The sequence below is a fragment of the Balaenoptera physalus genome (genome assembly GCF_965194825.1).
Source record: "Balaenoptera physalus genome assembly, chromosome: 8".
NCBI classification, from domain to species: Eukaryota; Metazoa; Chordata; class Mammalia; order Artiodactyla; family Balaenopteridae; genus Balaenoptera; species Balaenoptera physalus.
In genome coordinates this window covers 110927382-110952231 of record NC_138887.1, presented here as the reverse complement: position 1 = coordinate 110952231, position 24850 = coordinate 110927382, and the positions used below count along the sequence as shown (strand labels likewise).

Here is a 24850-nt window from a genome sequence, read left to right as displayed (position 1 = left end):
GTGGATGTAGATAGTTTATATGTTGTCTTAATAGTAGCTGCACACTATTTACAATAGCCAGGACATGGAAGCAACTTAACTGTCCATCAACAGATGAATCGATAAAGAAGATGTGGCACGTATATACAATGGAATATCAGCCATAAAAAAGAACAATATAATGTCATTTGCAGCAACATGGGTGGACCTAGAGATTGTCATACTGAGTGAAGTAAGTCAGACAGAGAAAGATAAATATCATATGATATCGCTTAGATGTGGAATCTAAAAAACAATGGTACAAATGAACTTATTTACAAAACAGAAATAGAGTCACAGATGTAGAAAACAACCTTACGGTTACCAAGGACGAAAGGGGGAAGGGATAAATTGGAAGACTGGGTTGACATATACACACTACTATATATAGAATAGATAACTGATAAGAACCTACTGTATAGCACAGGGAATTCTACTCAATACTCTATAATGACCTATATGGGAAAAGAATCTAAAAAAGAATGGGTATATGTATATGTACGACTGATTCACTTTGCTGTTCAGCAGAAACTAACATAACATTGTAAATCAACTATACTCCAGTAAAAATTAATTTTAAAAAGTAGCTTCAATTAGAGTTTTCATATTAGAGTTGAAAAGGGATGCATTAAATTATTATATACATAAGTAAATGATGAAATGTTAGCTTTTTTAACATATAAACTCTAAAATATCAATGGCTTAACTGAGAAGTTTATTTCTTGCTCACTAAAGTCCAATTGGCCAGCAAGACAGGAAAGACTACTATTTCCTGTCATTCAGGGACTCAGACTTCCTGAGGCTTTACTATCTTCAATCCTTGGCCTCCAAAATCACCCAGATTATCAGAATCCAAACAGAAGAGAGAAGAGAGAAAGCAGGGAATCACACAGGAGGATTTTATAGGACAGACACAGAAGTGAAATTTATCACTTATATCCACGTATCATTGGTCAGAACTCAGTCATATGGCCACACCTAACTGCAGAGATTTGGTAGGAGGGGAATAGTCTGGCTGGGAACCCAAAAGGAGAGAGAGATAAATTTGATGAACAGATAGCCACTTTTTGTTTAATGGACAATCATTTGACCTACAGTGCAATTTAAAGCATAGTGTAACAAAATATTTAAGCTGGAATACTACTCTACAAACTATTTTCCCCTCAGGTCTGGGGGAATGCCAATTATAAGAAGCCAGAGCAAGAACCTGGCTAAGATGCTAATCATTTTGTATAGAATGTAGTTCTGAGTTTCTTCCCTTCTAGATACCACTTCTGAGGCTGTCAATGCCCGTGGAGAGATAGGGCTTGATTGCCTAGAGCCACCATCAGCGCTTGCACTTCCTTTCACCCATCTGGTCCCTCTTATGGATGCAATGATGAAAGAGAGGTAGGAGTACCTACAAAGCAGGAAAATATACAGGCACACCCCCAATTCAACCCAGCACTATGAGGCAGCATCCTGGTGTGTAGTGGTTGAAAGAATATGGAAAAAAGCAATAGTCCTTGTACGGTTTCACTGTTTACTAGTCAGGCAACAGATGATAAACTTTTTTTGAGTCTCAGGTGCCTCATATGTAAAATGATGGGAATAATTATATCTGCTCTATAGGCCCCACATATTGGTGAGGTGGCTCAGGGTTTATCTGGTGAAAAAAAGTCCTGATGAAAGGATATACTTGAGAGAATAAGCAACCTCTGAAAGAGAGAGAAAAAGTAGGTGATAGAACATTCGGGAGGAGAGCAACCTCTGAATAAACCTATTACTGTGACAGCTGTGAAAGAAAGTGGCAATAACCTAATCAGGAAATATGATAAGCTTAAAAATTTCTAAGAGCTTGAAAAAATAAAATTGGTCACGGTATACACCCTGAAAGATATTTTGTGGAAATTCAGAACCTACTTGCTTCTAGATGGAACCAAATGTACTCCCAGCCACAAGCCAGGAGGGTAAAGAAAAAATCAAAAGTTACATGCAATTTTAGGTGGCAGTGAATGACATTTCTCACATGGTTTCCAAATTGGGACCTAATTTCCTCCCTATTTCTGAGTTGGAGGCAAAGGTGAAATTATACACCACCTGCTCCCCTAACTTGCACCTGTTACTCTTTGTCTCTAGAACTTACACAGTTTTTCTTAGATTTTTGAGTCTTTACAATCTCCAAAGAAGAAATCAAAGCGGCTAATGACATCCACACCTTCTCAAAAAACATGCAGATAAGTGATTGCCTATAAATTCGACTCATAATTTTTGCACGATATCCAGACTCTTTTTTCCCCCAAGAAAGGGAGATTTTGTGACTTTAGTTCCTACACTAATCGTAGAAAATATTTGTTGCTGAGAGGTTACCAGAAATTCTTGGGCTTTGTTTTCCAGAGAAACTTACAGTATAATAGACAAAGAAGACTAATTCCACACCACCATAGGTCTTCACTCATTTAACCAGTGGCTCTGAAATGCAGACACAGCGCGTCATTTTTAGGATGACAAGGCAAGAGTGTGTCTATTCAGCCTGAAAATAAAGCAGCTTTATCTCAAAAATGAATGTCATCAGAGTCAAAGCATCCTAAGATCCTAATTAGAGTGATGCCTTAAATGAAAATAGTGCAAGTAGTTGGTTAAAAGATCACTACAGCAGCTAATAGGACAGGTTTGAATATGGGCTGTTCTAGCTTTTAAAAATGAAGCCTTTTTAAACTTTTCGGAGCACCATACTTCGAGACACAACACATCACATTTCAACTAACACCTAAGGGCAAAATGTCTCACAGTGTCCCACCAATCACCAGCCTACAACTGCCTAGAACAGTTAGGCTACCCTGACTAGTTCCTTTTCATAAAGCAGAAAGCAAAAGCAACATGCATAACCAGAATGTAGTTCATTCTCCAATTCTGCTTTCTTCAGAGAAACTCCCATTAAATGCTCAATGACAGTAAGATGCTGACATGCTGTAGAAACTCTCTTCTAAGAAGCTTAAAGCTCTTGGCTCAAATTATCCCACAAGCTTGTCGTGTGAGCAAGATGATAGATAACTTGCACCCAGAAAGATAGTCTCGCAGCCACATGTAAATCAATGAAGTTAGAACACTCCCTCACACCATACACAAAAATAAACTCAAAATGGCTTAAAGACTTAAATGTAAGACATGATACCATAAATCTCCTAGAAGAGAACATAGGGAGAACATTCTCTGACATAAACCATACCAATGTTTTCTTAGGTCACTCTCCCAAGGCAAAAGAAATAAATCTAAAATAAACAAAAAATAAAATAAACAAATAAAATAAAATAAACAAAAGAAATAAAACCAAAAATAAACAAATGGGACCTAATCAAACTTATAAGCTTTTGCACAGCAAAGGAAACCATAAACGAAACTAAAAGACAGCCTACAGACTGGGAGAAAATATTTGCAAATGATGTAACCGACAAGGGCTTGATTTCCAAAATAAACAAACTCATACAACTCAATAACAAAAAACAAACGACCCAATCCAAAAAATGGGCGGAAGACCTAAATAGACCTTCTTTCTCCAAAGAAGACATACAGTTGGCCAATAGGCACATGAAAAGATGCTCAACAGTGCTAATTATTAGAGAAATGCAAATCAAAACTACAGTGGAGGTATTACCTCACAAGTCAGAATGGCCATCAGCAAAAAGTCTACAAATAATAAATGCTAAAGAGGGTGAGGAGACAAGCAAACCCTCCTACACTGTTGGTAGGAATGTAAATCAGTGCAGCTACTATGGAAAACAGTCTGGAGGTTCCCTTAAAAAAATAAAAATAGAGTTACCATATGATCCAACAATCCCACTCCTAGTCATATATCCAGAAAAGACAAAACCTCTAATTCAAAGAGATACATGCACCCCAATGTTCACAGCAGTACTATTTTCAACAGCCAAGACATGGAAGCAACCTAAGTGTCCATCAACAGATGAATAAAGAAGATGTGGTATATACACACAATGGAATATTACTCATCTATAAAAGAGAATGAAATAATGTCATTTGCAGCAACATGGGTGGACCTAGAGATTATCATACTAAGTGAAGTAAGCCAGACAGGGAAAGATGAATACTACATGATATCACTTACATGTGAAATCTAAAATATAGTACAAATGAGCTTATTTACAAAACAGAAACAGACTCACAGACATAGAAAACAAACTTATGGTTACCAAAGGGGAAAGGCAGGGAGAAGGATAAATTAGGAGTATGAGATTAACAGAGGCACACTGCCATATATACAATAGATAAACAACAAGGATTTACTGTATAGCACAGGGAACTACATTCAATACCTTGTAACAAACTATAATGGAAAGGAATTTTAAAAAGCATGTAGATATACACATACATATATATATACATATATACACACACACACACACACACACACAAACACACACACATGGATAACTGAATCACTTTGCTATACACCTGAAACTAACACAACATTATAAATTAAACTATACTTCAATTAAAAAGTACTAAATAAATAAATAAATAAATGAAAATCTCAGATTTTTACTTACTCACTTAAAACATGTGTTTCTTCCTGGGCTACGTGGGCTACATCCCTTTCCTTTCACTCTTTTCTCTGTCTTCCTTTCTGCCTCAACCCTCTCCAGCAATTGCTCCAGCAATTCTTCCTTCTTTTTTCCCTGTACCATCAGTTTTGTCCCTGTCTACTGTGTCATTCCCATCAGACTACAGTTACACTAATATTTCTCTAATTTTAAAAAAAAGTTCTTAAGTCTCTCTTAATCTAAATTTCTCAGTCCAGCTACCACTTCTCTCCTTACTTTTACATGGAAAACCCTTTTAAAAGTTGTCTAAACTCAGTGCCTCCAATTCCTCCCCTCCTCCCATTCACTCTTGAATCTACCACTGGAATCAATAACTTCCATGTTGTAAAATCCAAAGTTCAAGTCTCAGCCTCATCTTACTAGACCCACAGGCAGCCTTGCACACCGTTAATCACTTCCTCTTCCTCCTTAAACTACTTCCTTTACTTGGCTTCCAGGACACCACACTGCTAATTTTTCCCTCACTACACTAGCTGCTCTTTCTCGGTTTCTTTTGCTGATTCTTCCTCAACTCCCTGAGGTCTATAAAGCCCGTGTGCCCCAGGATTCAATCCTTAGACCTCCTCTCTTCTCTATTTACATGCACTCTCTAGGTGATCTCATTCAGTCTCATGACTTTAAAAATACGATAAGCTGATGACTCCTAAATTTACATCCCAAGTGAGACTTCTCCCCTGAACCCAGGCCAACATATCCAACTAGCTATAGACATTTCCACTTGAGCATTTAAAAGGTATCTCAAATGTTATCATGTCCAAAAGTGTGGATTCCCAAATCAAGATCTTCCTGCAGTCCTGGACATCATGTTTAATGGCAACTCCATGCTACCAGGTCCTCAGGCTAAAAACCTTGATGTCATCTTTGACTTTTCTTTTTCTCACCCACCCTGTGTCTGATCCATCAGCCAAAATCCTGATAATTTTTCATTCAAAATATATCCAGAACTCAATCTCTTCTCCCTCTCTAGTTCCATCCACTACTTATGTGGGCTAGTCTCCCTGCTTCCATATGTGTCCCACTGCATCTAATTATTAACTTAGCAACCTAAGTGATCCTTCTAAACCACGTCTAGTCTAATCATGTCACTCCTCTTCTCAGAACCCTATGATGGCTTCCCATCTCACTCCTTCCTATGGCCTTCAAACCCTGTGGGAGGTGGCTCTCTACTTTGCTGACATCATATCCTACTACAATCCCCCCTTCATTTCTTCCTCCCACCCAGCCATTCTTCCATCCTTGTTATTTCTCCAACATGCTAGCTGTTCTCCCACATCAAGGCCAGTGTCCTTGCTACTCCCTCTGTCTGAAATCCTCTTCCCCCAGATCTCCCCATAGCTAGTTTCTGCATGCCCATCAGGTCTTTACTCAAAGTCACCTTCTCAGTGAGGTCCTCCCTGGCCACTCCATCTATAATTCCAACCCTGCCTCCTCACATGTCCTTTCCCTTTCCATGCTTTGTTTTTTCTCCCTAGCACTAAACACTGTCTAATATATTACATATTTTACTTATTAATCTTTTTATTGTCTCACTGGAATATAAACTCGATGTGGGCAGGGGGTTTTGCCTATTTAGTGCACTACTATATCCTAAGCTCCTAGTACAAATCCTGACATGAAAGTATTCACCAAATATGTGTTGAATAAATGAATATATAATTTATGTAATTTATTCCTGCATCATGAAGGAGAACCACAGAGTAGAAATTATCAGCCCCCCCCGGAAAAAGTCACCATCCTCTCTGACACCATATTCCTAGGAACTCTCCTGTACATAAGTACACTCAGCTCAGATATAACCTTGACTCCATGTGTCCACAGCCTTCAAGTCAAGAACCTTAGGCAAGGAGCTCTGTGCCATCTTCTGTAAGTTTCCACCACCCTCAAACCCCAGCCATATCACTTTGTGTTTAGGGTCACTACTTTTCCCAACTCCTCACTGATGCTGTATCCAAGCCCACCCGAGTCTCTTAAAAATCAGTGTTCAAATTATAAGAAGACTTTTTTAAATTAACAGGACAACAAAGTTGCAGAACAACTACAATCAAGTCATGTTTGAGGCCAAGAGAATTAATTCTGTATTTCTCCAACTGGGAATTCTTCTATTAAAACAAACTGAATTTGTTTGGAACAGAAGATCCCCTCTGGACTTCCCTGGTGGCACAGTGGTTAAGTATCCGCCTGACAACGCAGGGGACATGAGTTCGAGCCCTGGTCTGGGAAGATCCCACATGCCTCGGAGCAACTAAGCCCGTGCGCCACAACTACTGAGCCTGCGCTCTAGAGCCCGCGAGCCACAACTATGAAGCCCACACACCAGAGCCCATGCTCTGCAACCAGAGAAGCCACTGCAATGAGAAGCCCACGCACCGCAACAAAGAGTAGCCCCTGCTCGCCTTAACTAGAGAAAGCCCGCGCGCAGCAACGAAGACCCAACGCAGCCAAAAATTAATTAATTAATTATTCTTTTCTTTTTTTTTTAAAACAGAAAATCTCCTGGAGTATATGTTTAGCATGTTAAAGTCTTTATCATAGGACTCATCACCTTGAGAGAGTCCATTTCTCTCTTCTAAATAATAAGGATCTCAGTACAGGGATATCACTGTTGTTGTTCCTAAATGCACTTCACTACCTGGAGACGATCTATCTTCTGTGAAGAAGCCATTATGGTCTCTGATGCATCTCCCCTTTTAGCAGCTTATTGATCTACAAGCCCCCAGCCAGCCACCACACCACTACGGGTATGTGTAATAAAAGCTGATACAGGCGTGCTGCTGGCACAGGAGCACAAAAGTCCTTTTCTGAAATGTTAACAATTCTGCTGACCCAGAAAGATGAAATGCCACCTTCCAATTTGAAATAAACCTCTGGGTTCCTACAGGTTTTAAAACAAGCATATATGACAAAGAAACAGTTCTCTAGGGTAAGGGCTACCCTCCATTTTATAAGACTCACATTACTGCAGAGATCACTAACAATTTTTAGAATTATTTTTTACAATTAACCCAGCTCTTCAAAACACAAGTTTAGTGTTTAGTTGGGATGCCTGCCCAATGGTTACTACTGAATGTACAATCTAAATTTTGGTCTACAGCACTTTATGCAACTTAGGCAGAAGGCGCTGGAAATCATTTTTCTAGCTTAAACCCAGCACAGACTTAACTAATATAAATCCAGGAGATATAGTGGTCATAGAAGATGTTTCCTTGATATGAATCATTTATTCAACCTAGTTTAGAGAGCCAAGCGATGTAGCTGAGTGTACATTTATCTGCTGAAAATAAAAGAATTACTCTACTAATCCAAATGACAGCAATGGCTCTGCCCTTAGTAAATCACATGGCTAAAGGAGAGGTCCTTAAAACCTTCCCCATGAGATTATCAGCCTGAACAACAGTCACTGTCATTCTGGAAGAGAATCCGCTTCCCAGTGACACCCTGAGAGTGAACATCTCTCTCATCCATTGTTGAACTGGGACTCAGTGGTCTTCATAAGCCAAGGTGTATGGGTTGGTCATGATGTCTTTCTGTCCCCAGATCCTCTGTAGGGGATGGATGTTTCCTGTGAGCAATGTTGCTCACCAGACACAATGGGACCAGATGCATCAGAGCCTGGAAATAGATACTGGCCGTGTTTTCCCGGCATCGCTGACCCACCCCCGGCTGGAAGTTATGTAAAGCGAACTGAGGTATGAACCAGAAGGGAGGCAGTCACAAAAGCACATCCTCTGTCTTCTGGCCATTATCTGACCAAAATCTCTATTAGAAGAGATTTGAGAAAGCTGCCCTAAATAAACAGTTGAGAGGGAGGCTTCATTGAGACAGCCTGAAGACATGCCTGGTGATAAACACTGAGAAACTTGAGGGAATGGTCACATATGCCAGACCCAGAGGTAAATTTGGCAATTCTAATATCCATGATGGGGACAAGAAATGGAGCTAGCCTTCTCTTTATCCAATACACTATGGGTGGGAGGACCAGCCTAAGGAAAGCATGCCGAGAAGAGAAGGTGGGCAAGATCATAATGAAGAGGTCTAGTCCAGGAAAAATGGAACAATCCCCACTTGAAATTCTCCTCTTGTGAATCAGAGACATGGACACTTTAAGCAAATACAAACCTTAACAAAGAAAATAAACTTAAGTTTATCGTATGCATTACAGAACAACTCACAGCAGGTTTCCTTTTAACAGTGAGTTTCCCTAGTCCAATGAAATAATGGCTCTTTGCTAAATGAGATTTCCAGGTCGACTGCATTAACTGAAATAAACCTTCATTCATTCAACAACTATGTATTAAATACCTATCATGGCCCATGCATTATGCAAAACACTGCAGATAAAAAATGAATAATAAACAGGTCAAAAATAGTCTTTAAAAGGAGGGAAACATATGGGGAAGCAAAATGTCACTGGTGCTAGGAGGGGAAAGATGTCTAGTGTGTGACAGAGGGCTAAGGAGGAAGAAGGCAATTCTCCCTGGGAGATGGAGGCGACAGAACCCCAAGCAAGACTAGGAGGAGGGGCTGAAGGCTGATGCCTAAAGGATAAGAAGGTGTTGGCCAGGCTGACTTGGGGGTGGCCGTGAGCAGGGACAGGGACTTTCAGGAGAACGAAGAAGCTTCATAAACAAAGGCTCCCAAGGCATCAAACAGCTTAGCCTGCTTGGGGACCCAGGAGTCCTTCATCAGGGCTGGAAGAGAGCATGCTGGTATGGAGAGAAGTAGACAAAAGGATGAGATGGGCAGACTGGGGGGTGGGGAGGGGAGAATGTTGCCAGACCTGTGAAGCCTTATGTGCCAAGGTGAAGATTATGGACCTTATTGTGACTGATAGGCTGTGAGGAGCCACTGAAGGGTTTTGAGCAAAGCGATAACATAATTAGATTTACATTGTTAAAAAAAATCACTCTATATAGAAAGCATTTACGGGCGATGAGATTAGAGAACAGGGAAACCAAATAGAGAATGCTACAAGAATACAGGTGAGGAGGACCTCACCGCAGCAGCGATACCCGAATAGCATGGGGAGATGAGCATGAATGTATCAGGAGGAAAAGTGACTTGTTCACTGCTTGGATGACGAGGGCAAGAATGAAGAGATCCCTAAGGATGACTCTCAAGTTTCTGGTTTGGGCAAGGAGAGAGGAAGTGATATCATTCCCCCAGATGGAGGAAAATGAAAGAGGAATGACTCTGGGGCAAAAAGAGAAAATAGGTTCTTTTGGACCCATGGAACCTCCAAGTGGAGATATCCAACAGGCGAGATGTTTGGGTGGAAGGTCTGAGTGAGAGATTCCCAGTGCAACAGGTTGTGAACATCAAGGGCTGAAATTGGCCCTGGGCATGAGTGAGATGGCTCAAGGAGAGGGTAAAGGGTGAGAAGAAAAAGTGGTACCCTGGAGAACACTCACACAGGCTGAGAAAGAAGAGCCAGTGACTGAGAGGAGGTAAGAACCAAGACAGAAGCAGACCAAGAGAGAACGGTGCCCTCAAAGCCAGGGGAGGTGAAGTTTTCAAAGAGAAGGAGCAGTCCCAGCTTGGGGGTCGGGGAGGAAACCCATTGGCAGGGGCCTCAAAGTGCACTGAAGGTGAAGGTGAAGAAGACAAGAAACCCAGGCAAGGAGGAGAGGCCACACCTGAAAAGAAAAAGGGCCAAGCAAGATGATCTTCTGTTTCGCTTGTGTTAACCCATTCCGGGAGGAGGGAGAGAGAGGGAGAGGCTGGAAACACAGAGGCCAGCCCTTCCCAAAGTCGTTCATTTAAGGATGGGCAGGAAGAGCATCCCAGCAGAGCATAATGAACAAGGCAGCGCATCCACCTGGGACCTGGAGATGCAGGCCTGCCCAGAGCTACACGTGGGCATCTCTTTAGCCCTGTGGTTACTAAAACATGATCGTGGCAGTTATTCAGCTTCAACACCCCTGAAACCCCCTAGGACTTTCGTGATCCCTAGTAACTTCAGGCCCATCTTTGGTGTTTTAAAAGCATTATCAGGTGAAAATGGAACCCTTGCTGTAATTCCGATGGGACTTTCCTGTTCCAGCTGGAACATGTGTGGTGTGGGAACATACCATTACCATAACAGACGGGCTCCTGGTTGAAGTCATCCTCACAATTTTAAGACTACAATTCTGATTCCTTCTTAGCAATCCTTAGCTTTTCCTTTCCTAGTTTATGCTGAGTTCCTCCCTTAGGGTTCACACGCCTTTCCAGGTGTTCGTGCTCAGTCTCTGGTTTGTCCCACTCTCTCTGTCTCCGTGCCTTAGCTATTAACGTTCAATGTCTGATCAAGTTCATTGGAGGGGTGGCTTTGGTTTAACCTTCTGGCCCTTAGAACTCTTGGTTTTTCTCCACAAGCTGCAGGAAATCTACAAAGCAGGGAGTGACATGCACACTAGTCTCTATCTCACAAATAAGTCACTTTAAAGCCCTGATTTCCTCTTCTTATATCACATCAGAAGGGAGGAAAACATGATTTTATCCTTTCTAAACCCTTCCCCGGGAGCTACTTTCGGTGAAAACTGTTGGTTAAAGGTTACCTGATTCTCCTCTTTGCTACTACTTACAAAAGTCAGTCACAGATTGCCTCAAAGCAAAGTTTTCCAAGAATTTTCTTTAAAGAACCTGCCTCCTGAACACTGAATAGTACAGTCTGAATAAAATGTTAACCTTTTTTTGTCAGAACGGCAACAACTTTCCAAATAGCTTCAGTGTGCATGAATGTGTGTGCCCCAGTTACTTCAGAGCTTTTTTGTTTTTCAAGAAATAAAATATCACAGATGAAAGCACCGCCCCAATTCCATTTCTTTTCTTGCCCTGAGAAAGATAAACATCATCCTTCATTTTGTGTTTATCAGTCACATGCATATTTTTATAAACACAAGGCAAATAAACAATATCTAATGTTAGTTGATCTGTTTTTGAGCTTCATATAAATAGCATCATACTCTTCATTTCATTCTGCACCCTGCTCTTTTCACTCAAATTTTATGTTTATCCATTTGGAAATATGTAGATCTAGTATATCTATTTTAAATACACAGTGGTAGTTTCCACTGTATGAACATACCATACCTATTATCCATTCTCCTATTAATGAACACAAGTTTTTCCTTTTTGTTTACTTAGTTATTTTATTATTATAAGACAGTGATGCCACGGAGAGTCTTGGATGTGTTCCATGGACTCATGAGTATATAGCCAGGGGTAGAAGAAGTGCCAGGCGACAAGGCACGTGTGTCTTCAGCCTCACAGGATAGTATCCGATGCTGTATTAGTTAACATACAGCAGCATATGAGCGCAGAGCTTCTTCAAGGTAAAAATCACCCTATCCCATCCAGGTGTGCAAAATACTCCAGAGCCTTGGGGAATAAGAGTTGTGTCTGCCTAAATAGAATTGCTATTATAAAGATGAAAAGAAATTGAGGGCAAAACTGAATGAGAGATTGCTCTAGAGCAAATAAAGTGTCCAACAGAGTGAGCTTCAGGATATAGAACAGCAGGGCATTTTCAAATGCAGGAAATGATATAAATTTATGAAGATGACCTAATATAAAGTAAATTGCCTTTTCTTGGCAAACTACTTGGACACCAAAAAAAAAAAAAAAATCAATTGAAATAATTCAGATACCGCACTCTCCCATAAAAGCAGCAAATCTGTCAAACTTCTTTGAATGCCAACAGCAGCCTCCACTCAAAATAAACATCACCTGTAGAAGATTCCTAGTGACTCCTGGAATGGGCCTTTAAACATCATCTCTGTGTATACAGATTTACAAAAAAAATAAACTTTTTTCTTCCTTAAATCCCCTGTTCATTGCCTGACTTATATACTTTATACTTGCTGGTATTTTTAAATATTGCTGAACAGAATATCTCTGATATGATTTCTTAAAATCTGGTAGCAACAGCTGCCTCTTGGGAGAAGGACTAGGAGTCTGGGGGACAAAGGTGGGTGGAAAGCAGACTGGACAAGTTATTACCTTGTCATTATTAATTAATCATTTTTATATGAGGCGAAGACTTCACCTTATCAACCCACAGTTAACCTCTCTAAGTACATGTTAGGACTAGATGTCCCCTTTTCTGCAAAGCTTCCTCTAACTCCTCCAAAACTCAAGAATCACTCAGGCCCCCAACACATAAATCTCTCAAAGAACCAAACTTGGATCTCCAAAGTAAACAAACAGCTTATGCAGCTCTATGTCAAAAAAACAAACAAGCCAATCAAAAAATGGGCAGAAGATCTAAATATACAGTTCTCCAAAGAAGACATACAGATGGCCAAAAAGCACATGAAAAGATGCTCAACACCACTAATTATCAGAGAAATTCAAATCAAAACTACAATGAGGTATCACCTCACACTGGTCAGAATGGCCATCATCAAAAAGTCTACAGACAGTAAATGCTGGAGAGGGTGTGGAGAAAAGGGAACCCTCCTACACTGTTGGTGGGAATGTAAATTGGTACAGCCATTATGGAGAACAGTATGGAGGTTCCTTAAAAAACTAAAAATAGAACTACCATACGACCCAGCAATCCCACTACTGGGCATATACCCTGAGAAAACCATAATTCAAAAGGATACATGCACCCCAATGTTCACTGCAGCACTATCTACAATTGCCAAGACATGGAAGCAACCTAAATGTCCATCAACAGAGGAATGGATAAAGAAGTTGTGGTACATATATACAATGGACTATTACTCAGCCATAAAAAGAAATGAAATTGGGTCATTTGTAGAAACGTGGATGGACTTAGAGATTATCATACTAAGTGAAGTAAGTCAGACAGAGAATGACAAATATCATAGGGTATCACTCATATGTGTAATCTAATTTTTTTAAAAAAAGATACAAATGAACTTATTTACAAAACAGAAGCAGACTTATCAATATCGAAAACAAACTTATGGTTACCAAAGGGGAAACGTGGTGGGGGAGGGACAAATCAGGAGCTTGAGATAAACTCATGCACACTACTATTACATAGGATGGATGACCAATGGGGATGTATTGTATAGCACAGGGAACTCTACTCAATATTCTGTGATAACCTATATGAGAAAAGAATCTAAAAAAGAATGAGTATATGTTTATGTATAACTGAATCACTTTGCTGTACACCTGAAACTAACACAACATTTTAAATCAACTATACTCCAATAAAATTAAAATATTAAAAAAAAAACCACCAAACTTGGGGTTTGTATTTGTTAGTCTTCTTGTATACCACCTTTTTGTGTCTCTCTGACAACAGGAGCTATGTACTTTACTCAGGATCCTCTACCCCAAGTAATGTGCCTGAAATAGTTGGCACTAAATAGACATTTTTAGAATAAACACAGTGAAGCGTTCTTTACCATACCATGGCTTTTAAATGACCCGAGGAATGTATTCATTACTTTTACTTGTTTTACATACTAGTGCTCTTGAAAAGTTTTGTTTAGAAAAAAGATACAATCCTTGAAGGTGTTTCAAGGTAAGCCCTATGAGAACAGGGATTGATTATGTCTGTTTTATTAACTTCTGTGTCCCAAACATATCTGAGCTAGTGCCTGGCACACAGTAGGTGCTAAAAAAATGTGTTGAATAAATGAAGATCCTCAGTTTTGAAGCATTCTACATACCAGGAATCCAGTTCCTTTCTCTATTAAGTTTTTTAATTCTTTTAATTAACTTATTTATTTTAATTGTGTTAAAACATACATAACATAAACTTTATCATTTTAAGCATTTTTAAGAGTATGGCTCCACGGCATTAAGTATATCCACACTGTTGTGCGACCAACACCACCTTCCTCCATTAAGTTTTTAGATTTTTAACCCCAATCTGCAACATGGCATTTCAAATCATTAGGAAGAGAAATGGTGAATTCTTATTACAAGGTCCTACATTAGTATGAAATTAGCTGCTTTGTTTTCCACCTCTTCCTTTTACAAACTAGCAGCCCGCCATGATCCCTTCAGAAGCATCTGTCTCTGTCTCTCAATTTGCTCTCTTTCTCTCCCTTTCCTCCCCCTGCTTTCCCATCCCTCTCTTTCACCTTCTCTCAACCATTCACCCTTTACTTACTCTCTATCACATAAATTTAACTTTCTCATCAAATGTGAAAGGGTTTGATGTTTTTACAATCCAAACCCACTCTTTTACACATGAGGAAACAAAGTCCTTTAAAAGAATGTATGCATTCTCTCAAAAACAGCAGACATCCAATCAAGATGTTAGAATAAATGTTGTGTCCACTCATCTACCAAGTCATGCACTCCCTCCTCTCTCTGTGTATTTTTTGGGGTAAGTAGTTATAAACGTGTCTGCATCTGAATGAACATTTGTGACTCTACTGTCTAATGTCTAGATGTATACCTGCGTGCGTGTGTGTGTGTGTGTGTGTGTGTGTGTGTCTGTGAAGGGTCAAACTAACCCAGAGTGTGTTTAGGATTCTGCCTGAAGGCCTAGGATCACCTACAAATAGCAAAGAAGGAGAAATTTTTTTTAACTGACAATCCAAAGTGGAATATACAGAATCGATCCTCTAATTGATCCTTACCGACCCTACAGTAAAAGAATACATAAACTCACCCTCTGCAACAGAAATAAGGCCCTTGACTTTGCTGGTTCAATAAGATGAGCTCACCCTTGAGTTCCCTGACCAGCTGATTCCTGATCCAGTGGATACAGACGTGACCTCCTGCAGAAGAGCCTGACCCACCCACACGTGACAATGAACTTGGGAAACCGTGCGCTGGAGCGTAAGCTCCCTCAGGACAAGAACCACATGATGACTCTTTGTTCTCCTCCAACACACATATAACACATACGCACGGGGATGCACACCTTCCACAGAGACTGTGGGTTTTGTGTGTGTCTGCCTGGGAGCAGGTGAAGCCTCTGGATATTATGAAACCAAAACTAATAGAACTATTTAATTTTTGGCTTACTTGTCCACCTTCCCCTTCGTGCTTCCCAAGGGCAAAGACACTTCATAGCATTCACTACTGCACATTATATTATATATTGATTAGTTCATTAGATATTATTTTTATTCCATCTGTATTTATTTATTGTTTGTCTCTCCCCCCATGGAATGTAAGCTTCTCCACAATACCCAGCCTCTAGGCCGTCAATAAATATTTGTGGAATGAAAGTGTATGTCCTTCATGTCTATAACCTCAGCACCTACCACAGTGAACAAAACGAACACTCAAAAAAAAAGAAAAATACTCAAAATCACAGAACAAACGGTGGACAAGCTTCTGTCGGCGGGTCTCAAGGCAAGGTGAGATGCTTTGCTTTGAAATGACCTTCCTCTCAGTGCTAAGCTGGAGTCCTCCAGCAGGTCTCACCTTTGTGGATTCTAAAATTACTTCCTATTTTGTTATATCTTTGAAACAGCAAGTTTAATTTATTTCTTATTGAAGTTGATTTACAAAGTTAGAGTTGATTTACAAAGTTGTGTTAGTTTCAGGTGTACAGCAAAAGGACCCTATTTCTTTTTTAGTTTGGGGAATCAGTATACCAGCCTCTTCTCCACCCACCCCTGCCCCGACAGACTCTATGGTGACAGTAGAGTGGAGTGGGTGAGTCTCCAAACCAGGAGCCAGAATTCAAATCCTGACGACTTCATTTCCTTATGATGAGATGTGGCAAGTTAATGGAGCTTTGTGTGTCTCAGTTTCCTCAACTGTAGAATAGAGATAAATAATAATAATACCCACTTCAGAGCAGTATTTTGAAGAATAAATTAGCTAATATATGTAAAACTCTTAGCAGAGTACCTGACAGCAAGTCTGATTACGATTAATCTTCCCACCCAGTCAACTTTGCAAGTTACTTTAATGGAGTCAGGAGAGGGAAAGGAGAGAAGAGAATTCTGTGAGTCAAACATGGAAAATTAGGGCCTTCGCTGGTGGCGCGGTTGTTAAGAATCTGCCTGCCAATGCAGGGGACACGGGTTCCAGCCCTGGTCCGGGAAGATCCCACATGCCACGGAGCAACTAGACCCGTGCGCCACAACTACTGAAGCCCGCGCGCCTGGAGCCCATGAGCCACAGCTATTGAGCCCGCGCTCCACAACGGGAGAGGCCACCGTATTGAGAGGCCCGCGCACCGCAGCGAGGAGTGGCCCTCACTAGCCGCAACTAGAGAAAAGCCCGCGCGCAGCAACGAAGACGCAACGCGGCCAAAAATAAATAAATAAATTAATTAATTAATTAAATTTATTTAAAAAGAAAAACATGGAAAATTAATAAAATATAGATTTAGCACAATTGACCGTGAACTAAAGCCTTCTGCGAAACATTCAAGTAGCAAAGTTTCTTCAGGTGTAGAATAATACTCTTAAATTTAAGCCCAAGTTACCATGTTCAATTATCCTCATCTGAAATAAAGTATGTGCTTGCTCTTAGAGGCTATAGGTTCCATGTCGCCCTGTCCCACAGAACTTTCTGTGGTGATGGAAACGTTCTCTAATCTGCACTGTCTGAAATGATGGCTACTAGATACATACAGTTACTGAGCATCTGTAATGTGACCAATGTGACTAAAGAAGTGATTTTTAAATTTTATTTAATTTTGGTTATTTTAAGTTAAGTAGCCGCGTGTGGCTAGAGGCCATCCTATGGGCCGCACTGCTACAGGGAATCTGAGATCACAAGCTCCTTGACTTGGCCCTCGCCTGCTCTCCAGCTGTTGGTCTGCTCCTCTCCCTCGCCCCAGAAATCAACACTCACATGGCCAAACTGCTGGTTCACACCTCCATGGCTGTGCATATGCTGGCCTCTTTGCCTGAAATGCCCTTCCTCCCCATCCACCTCCAAACTTCATGAAAATCTTGTTCAGATTTCATTTCCTCAGGGCAACTCTCCCTAACTCCTTCCCGCCTGACCTCATCTCACTGCTGACACAATCCAGCATCACCTCCTCTGTTTCTCTGCATCTGTTTCTGTTGCTCTCAGTATCTTGTACTTGTCACTTATTCTATGTGACACTAACAGACTATGGGAATTCTAAGGACCAGGTCTTATTCTCTCTTCGTTCTAGTGATATGTGCCCATCCCATAATACATGTGCAGTAAATATTTGCTGAGTAACATTATTAATTTGTGAATACGTGCAATGTTCCATTAAAATATACTTCAGAACATTGACCATCACTCCATGATTATGAAAACCATTTAGGTCAAATTCTATTATAAGGCTTATTTTCAAATAATAAAAAAGTTCTTAGAGTCTCAGTTGAAGGTCTGCTGATTTCACGCCATATCAATATCAGATTTCAGTACTAACCGAAGAATATACATGTTCCCTGGAACAAAATCCTGCCTGTAGCTGGTCCTCCTAAGGGTCTGGAAGTCTCTTGTATTTCAGAAGCTGATCCTGCCATTGATCTGTCCCCAGTGCAGTGACTTACTAGGGAGACACAGATGAGGTTGAAAAGCAGGAAGACAAGAGGACATGAGTATGGACACAGATGGGAATTCAAGAGTGACTGATCCTTGCTACATCCTCTACCCAAATCCTACCCTCGAGAAAGAAATAATTAAAATCTTATCTAATATGAAAAATAATGATTGTGGGTGATATGTGTTTTTTCAATGACATGCGTTATCCAAAACTCTACTGTGTTACCTTTATTCCTTAGCAAAGCTTTTGCTCAAGAAATCCTCCTTGTTAAATTATGTAGCCTCTGTTGCAATATTAACCTGCCCTGAGAGCTACACTGGTTCATTTTCTATCACAATTTTCTGACTAATCCTTTATTTGGATTCCCACACAGTGTTCCTACAATTAGAATAAGCTCTTGATGGATAAGTTTCTGTGAACCTAACTTGTATATTTCCCAAGTACCAAGCATCTAGTGGATGTATTTTACAAAAGATTATCTTTCCTGCCCTCCAGGAACTTATGGTTCAATAAGACAAACAAATAAATACACAGTGATCAGAAATGCCTTTTTGTGGGTTCAGTCATGTCAGCAGGGCAAGAAACGGATTCCAGAAAGAACATGAATCCAAAGGACTTTATCTTCAAATCAGATATGGATTTGACTTTTGTTTTCTTATTAATTATGTGGTTTTATTGTAAAATGCAAAAACAGCACTTTCTAATGTAGTGAACATGGATTTAACAAATGATTGAGTTCTTTAGGGCTATATGATCATTTAGATAAATCTCTAGTTTTCCCATAATATTGACAGATTTTAAGCAGTCTTTTCTCTGATTTCCCTTTCCCCCTGCCCAACACATATCTCCAGAATTTTAATCGAAGATGTTTCCAAAAAAGACAAAGGCCTAAGATAGCTTTTGAGCCTTCTAATGAATACCATGAGAGAAATATCTTTCCCTAAGGTGTCCTAAAAGTAAATGTAGGGATATCAATTTATTTTTTAACTTCCTTCTAAAATCTGTACTTCTAGGAGGAACATTAAGTCTAGAGGTTACATTCTATGTGCCATTGGAATTGCTTGTGAATTCTCCTAATATAACATGCACTTATTTCCAAAATGTGTCCATCACTACTTAGAAAAAGCAGATCAGGCTTTCAAAGATTATGTTTTGAGATTAAAAATGAAGATAGTGACCTTAAGTCTCTCAGGATTTGTAAGGCTGGCATGCCATCTATCTCAATAATAACTAACAAGAATGTCAAATGGACAGAAACAGCCATGGTAAGCAAGTGCTTGCAGCTGACAGTGATTGCTGTATTTTGGGTGATGGGGAACAGCATTTGCATTAGTTCAAGAGAAATACGGTGCCCTCCCAACTCTAGGTATCAGTGTATTCAGTCCCCCTGCTGGTCCATTTTCTGTTGCTTCAATTAAAAATCAGTCGATACAAAGTCAAAATGTTGTACATCCTTCCCCTACCCCTTTCCCTGTCACTGTGTTTCCAGCTTCACCGGAAGAACATGTCACTATGGTAACCAATCCCTCTGGTGCACAGACCAAGTCAACCTTTCTAGTCGGATCGCCAAGCAGAGCAACATGGAATCAAAGCTCTCAATGGAACCACCAGAAGCCATGAATTCCATACCCCTTTTTCTAAGTAGGGTTAACCAGTACCAGACAGAAGGATACCAGGCTTGTTCCAGGAGATGTTCAAGAAAGGAAATTCAAGAATGTCCTTCAGCAAGTCCTACCAGTGTTTGTTAGTCATTATTAACATGAATTCTTCCTCACATGTCAGCTAACTTCCTACCATTCCAACTTTAATGAAAGCAGAAAATGACGGATAAAACAACATTTTCTGAATCTGAGAATCTGAAAACTGCTACAAAGTCACCCATTGTCAAAAACTATTCTGCTTCCTCTTGTTTTCCCACTTCTAAATCCAAACCCAAGTTGTCCTCTTCTGCAATTCTCTAATATCCTGTACAGCTTGACAAAGTTGTAGAGCTCCAAGCGGGACACCCTGCTCTAATAAGAGTCTAACCATGAAGCTGATGTGATATTTGTAATAGTAACACATTCTTAACTAAATCAGCTAAAATCCCTCGTCATTCTACAGAAGCTGTAAAACAAACATTAAGATGGATTCTCTTTCTGGACCTACCCCACCTAAATCTAAATCCATACCCACTGTTAGTCTTTCTTAAACAATTGACTTTTTTTCAAATTAACAATTTTTTTCTGATCCGTTTCAACATTTTTATAAATCAAAGAATATCAGTTCTCACATATAAGATTTAAAAACAGCAGCAACCTTGCATTATAATTATTGAGACATTAAGAAACTGCTTGGTATCTTGGCCACAAAGACTTTGCAGATAACAGCATTGTTTTCACTTTGGTATCACCACTTAATAGATGAAGAAAATGAAGGAAGTTGCGGGGAACAAGACTTATAAAATTGCACCACATCTTCTAGGGTGCAGCTACCATCAATGCATATTCCAAGATGCATATTCCCTTCTTCAGAGCAGTATTAGTATACATCGAAACAATATCTCAGCAGGCTAACGGAACAGGATGGTCCCCAAAGTATAAATCATGCAAGATTTACAAACTGCATCAGATGAACAGACTTTTAAAAATTTATGTGATCATATTAAAGTATCATATAAATTTTTATCATTAGCAAATGCAGTTTGTTTTCTGTTTTGGTATACTTTGGGTATTTTTTATACAAATCTTCTGAAAATAGTATTTTTTCCTCTTAAGTACCCACTTTGGTGCTGCTGGAAGAACTACTTTTTGTGTGCTTATTAGATCTTGCTCATATTCAATGTGCATAAGACACTTTTGTCAACCACTTTCTCAAAATGAGAAATCAAGAATTGTGGTATGATGCTACAGGTCAACGGGCTTTTGGGGTGAAACAGGGCAGGGGCTGTGATTTATTAATGTTTATATGACCAATGCCTGCAGTATGCCCGGTATAGCATAGCACTTAAACGCTTCCGGCATGAATAAGGCCTTCTCTGTGAGATGTTTTCCCAAATTTCCCTTGATGAATCAGTTCAACATCTAAAACAAAGATTAAAACTAGGAGTGTGTCTACGCCGACAAATCACTCTTAAAGGGCTTCCTCTACTAAAAGCAGAACATTATAGATTCCTTCCTTTTCGGAGACTACTGAAGCCATTTCCCTGTGTAAAAACCCTGGACCATGAGATTCTACTGGAATCCCATCAGACAAAATGCAAGACAAGAGGCCGGGTAGAGAGAGGTAAGCCTCCATTACCAGATACTCGGAGGCAAGATCTGGCCACTGCAAGGCTCAGCCGAGCCTGGATAACCTGACCTCCTGGAACCAGGAGGCCTGAGAGACTGCGGCCGCGCAAGGGAGGAGAGGGCGGCCCGGCCCAGAGGCGCCGGTCTCTCCGCAGCGCCACGCGTCGCGGCGAGCGCTTACCTTTCCGAATCAGGGCCGCGATCTCCGGGTCGAAGCCCTGTCGGTGGCACTTCCTCCAGAGGCCCGTGTTGGTGGAGTTGTACTGCCGGCTGCACTCGTCGGCGGGGCTCATGGCGAAGAGCTGCCGGCGATTCCGGGCGCGGAGGAGTGTGCCCTCCCAGCGGTCCAGGCGCGAGCGGCTGGCCCGGAGCGGCAAGTTGTTGTTGTTGTTGTAAATGAAGCCAGGGTCGACCCGGCGCGTGTTGAAGGCCTTGCACCTGTCCCTGTGCTTCCTGGCGTCCGTCTCGTACCAGTGGTCTGAGCAGACGGCCACGGCCAGCATGCCCAGGGCGCAGAGCGCTAGCGAGAGGCCCGTGTAGAGCAGGAACCTTCCGGCAGCCATGCCTCCGCTTCGCGGCTACACCGTGGGCATGACCCGCCGCAGCCTCGCCTTCCCTCCGCGCGCCCGGAACACAGCTGCGGGCGGGCTGCCGAGCCAAGGAGGGGGAGGGGGCGGGAGGGGGCGGGAGGGGGGTTCGCGCAGCGGCGCCCCCTCGGCCCCCGGCTGCCGGTGCGCAGCCCAGGGACTGCGGGAACGCGGGCGGGCAGCCTAAAAAGTTCTCATCCGGAGAGGCTCCGGCAAGCCTCTGCGCATCCTGCGGAGCAGGTGCAGCCTCAGGCGGCGGCGAGCCAGACACGGCCGCCTCCCGCCCCCTCCCGGCTCGGCAGGAAGCGACTGCTCCGAACCGGCCGCGGCCGCACTCAGCCGGGCTTCGGGCGACGCTGCCCTCGGGCCGGAAACCAAACACCGAATGCCCTCGGCTGCGGCTGGGCTCCTGGGCTTTCTTTGTGTAGGGTGGCGACGGGACCCACTCGCTTGGCTTTCTTGGGAGGGGGCTGGGGGAGGAGGGTGTCTATCAGGAGGAGCCGCTAGACGACAGGATGAACTGAAACACCCGCGATGCGGCCGGCCAGCGAAGGAAACCTCCAGATGCCAGGGCTGCCTGCCCTGCGTCCCGCCTGGGTCTCCCTCTCAGCCACTCTCCCCCTTCCGGTCTGCGAGAGAAGAAATGTTCTTCCTCTCTGGGTCGGGTCTTTTAAAAATCTCTGTCCTCTGGTCACCAGCAGGTCCTTTGCTCCTTCTGGCCAGCGCGCTGCGCTCAGAGGCGGGCTCCCAGTCGGCGCACGGTCTCGGCCGACCTTTCCCCGCAAGCTCCCGGGTCGTCTGCCTCTTGCTTCGCCATTCAGGCGGCCCCTCGGGCCGACGGTGCGGTCACCCGGACGGCGTTACCGGACGAGCCTTGGCCGAGGGTTTGCGGCGACGGGGCGGCAGCTCGCGGGCGCGAGAGGCGGGCTGCGCCGAGGAGGGCGCACCCGGCAGGGCGCACCACGCGGGGCTCGCGGAGCTCGGCGCAGGGCGCCTTCAACACCATGGACAGGTCGCGCGATGGCTGCGCCCCGCCAGCCAAGCACCCAGCCCCGGGGGCGTCATGCCGCCCTCCCCAGTGCCGTCTTCCTCCTGGAGTGTCCACCCGGCCACCTTCAGACCCGCCTCTCCCGCGGCGCCTCCGCCTCACTTCATCTGGCTCCCGGGTAGCCCCGGGAACGTGCTGCCCGGGAGCTGCTGGTACCCAGAAAAACAACTGCCCCGGCCCTTCAACACAATCCGCCCCCTTCTCCTTACACCTGAGCTCCGGCACTCTAGCACCCCGTCTGCGCTGCCCAACTGGGGTCAGCCGCTCTCAGATTGCAGCATTTTCTTCGCAGCCCACCCAGGAGCTGAGCTGCCGGCTCACTCGGCAGCTTGCAGAGAATCGCATCCCAGCCTCGGCGTTCCACGATCAGGCTCCCGGCGAGGTGGTCGCCGAGGTGAATGGGGCGAGGGTGGGGGAGGGAGGCTGGGTTGCTCAGCTTCCCCTCCCGGCCTCCTCCTCTAGCCGCGGCGGCTCCGGGGCCTTGCAGTCTCGGCCGGTGCCGGGGAGCGAGAGCCCAGGCTGCGCCCGGGAGGCTCGGGAAATCGCATCGCCCGGTTGCGGGCGCTGTAGGAAGCCGCTGCTGTTCTCGCTCAGGGCGCCGGGCGCTGCAGCCTTGGCTAAAACCCACAGACGAGAACACGGAGCGCGCAGCCAAAAGCTAGTGATGTCATCCGTGCAACGTGAGCCTCATCTCTTATTTTTCTAGCATTCTTAAAGATAAAGTGCACCATTTCCCAGGCAAAATGTCTAAGCCTTATTCTTTGACCAGGCAAGTCAATGGTGTCTAGAGAGGTTTGTGCCCAACCACATCCATATTTATGCACATATACATACATGTGGTATGTAGCATGTTTACACGCATTAGTATTAAATTAGGGATGTTGCCTCCATCTCCTGTTTATCTCTTTTAAGTAGTGGAAAATTCCCTTAAATCGAAGAAAAGACTGCTTATTGCGGAGTCGGCATTCAGAGGGGCTGAGGAAGTTCCCTGCATCCCCGGTTTCGGTCGCTGATGTCCTGGATTGTATGTGATCTTTGTTTTCCCCAGAAAGCCACAAGCGCTATCCTATTAGCTACAGGCGTTTCCACCCAGGGCTGAGCGCGTGTCCGCGGGGTTGTCACTGCCAGCCTCGGTCCATCCCCACGCCAACGCCAGACACCCCGACTCACACCCACCTCCACTTGCCTCCACTTCCCTCCTCAGAGGGAAAAGAAAAAAGAAAATTGACTGATCTTTTCCAGACAAGAGGAGCAGAATTTTCATGGGGGGGGGGGGGTGCTTAATAGACATTTTGAAAACGCCCAGGGGCTCGCGCTTTGAGGAGGGGAAGTGGGGCTAAACGAAACCTCGGTGCGGGCTTTGTCCTTATCCGGATGGGGGCTGGATGAGGGCTCTGAGAGGTGTCGCGGGTAGACCCCAGACCTTGAGCGAGTGGGCCCCGAGCGAGCCCAGCTTCATCCGCCCACACACACCGCCCGGCTCACGTGAGACGGCGCCGCAGGGCTGGGAGCCTCCCTCCCAGGTCGAAACCCTAGGTTCTTCACTCTAAGCCTCACCCCTCATTTTCACCCTCATTCCAAAGCCGAGGGCCTGCACTCCCGGGTAAAGAGCTGCCCTGGGGAGAAAGAGAGGGTCCGGTACCCTGCTTTGAACAACTGGGCCTGCGATCCAAAATGAGCGCACCTCCACCATATTCTTTTTGTCTTTTTTCCTCCTTCCTGCATTTTGAAAATCGCGAACGAGGCGTTTCAGTGCCATCTAGTGGGGGAGGGGCGTGCCTCGCTTTTCGTCCCTGATGCTGCAATGGGACTTGCTGAAGGGACAACAGAGACCGAGGGTGTCCGCTCGGTTCTTGGGTGCCCGGCTGGTCGCGGGCTGCAGGCATGCCCCCTCTGCCAGATCCCGGTCCCGGGAGCTA

General features: G+C 43.4%; 1 protein-coding gene across 4 annotated transcripts in view; it reads right to left on the bottom strand.

The window, feature by feature from the left end:
• The window catches only part of TMEM178B (transmembrane protein 178B), a 349130-nt gene extending 327264 nt beyond the window's left edge, over nt 1–21866 (bottom strand). For all 4 annotated transcript variants that reach the window (XR_014266844.1, XM_082473133.1, XM_082473135.1 and 1 more), the window contains exon 1: nt 21478–21866. Coding sequence is in view for 3 of the 4 variants with exons in the window: in XM_082473133.1 (XP_082329259.1) it covers nt 21478–21859 (382 nt within the window). In the remaining variant the exon portion in view is untranslated. The remainder of the gene's footprint in view (nt 1–21477) is intronic.
• Between the last annotated feature and the right edge of the window lie 2984 nt (nt 21867–24850).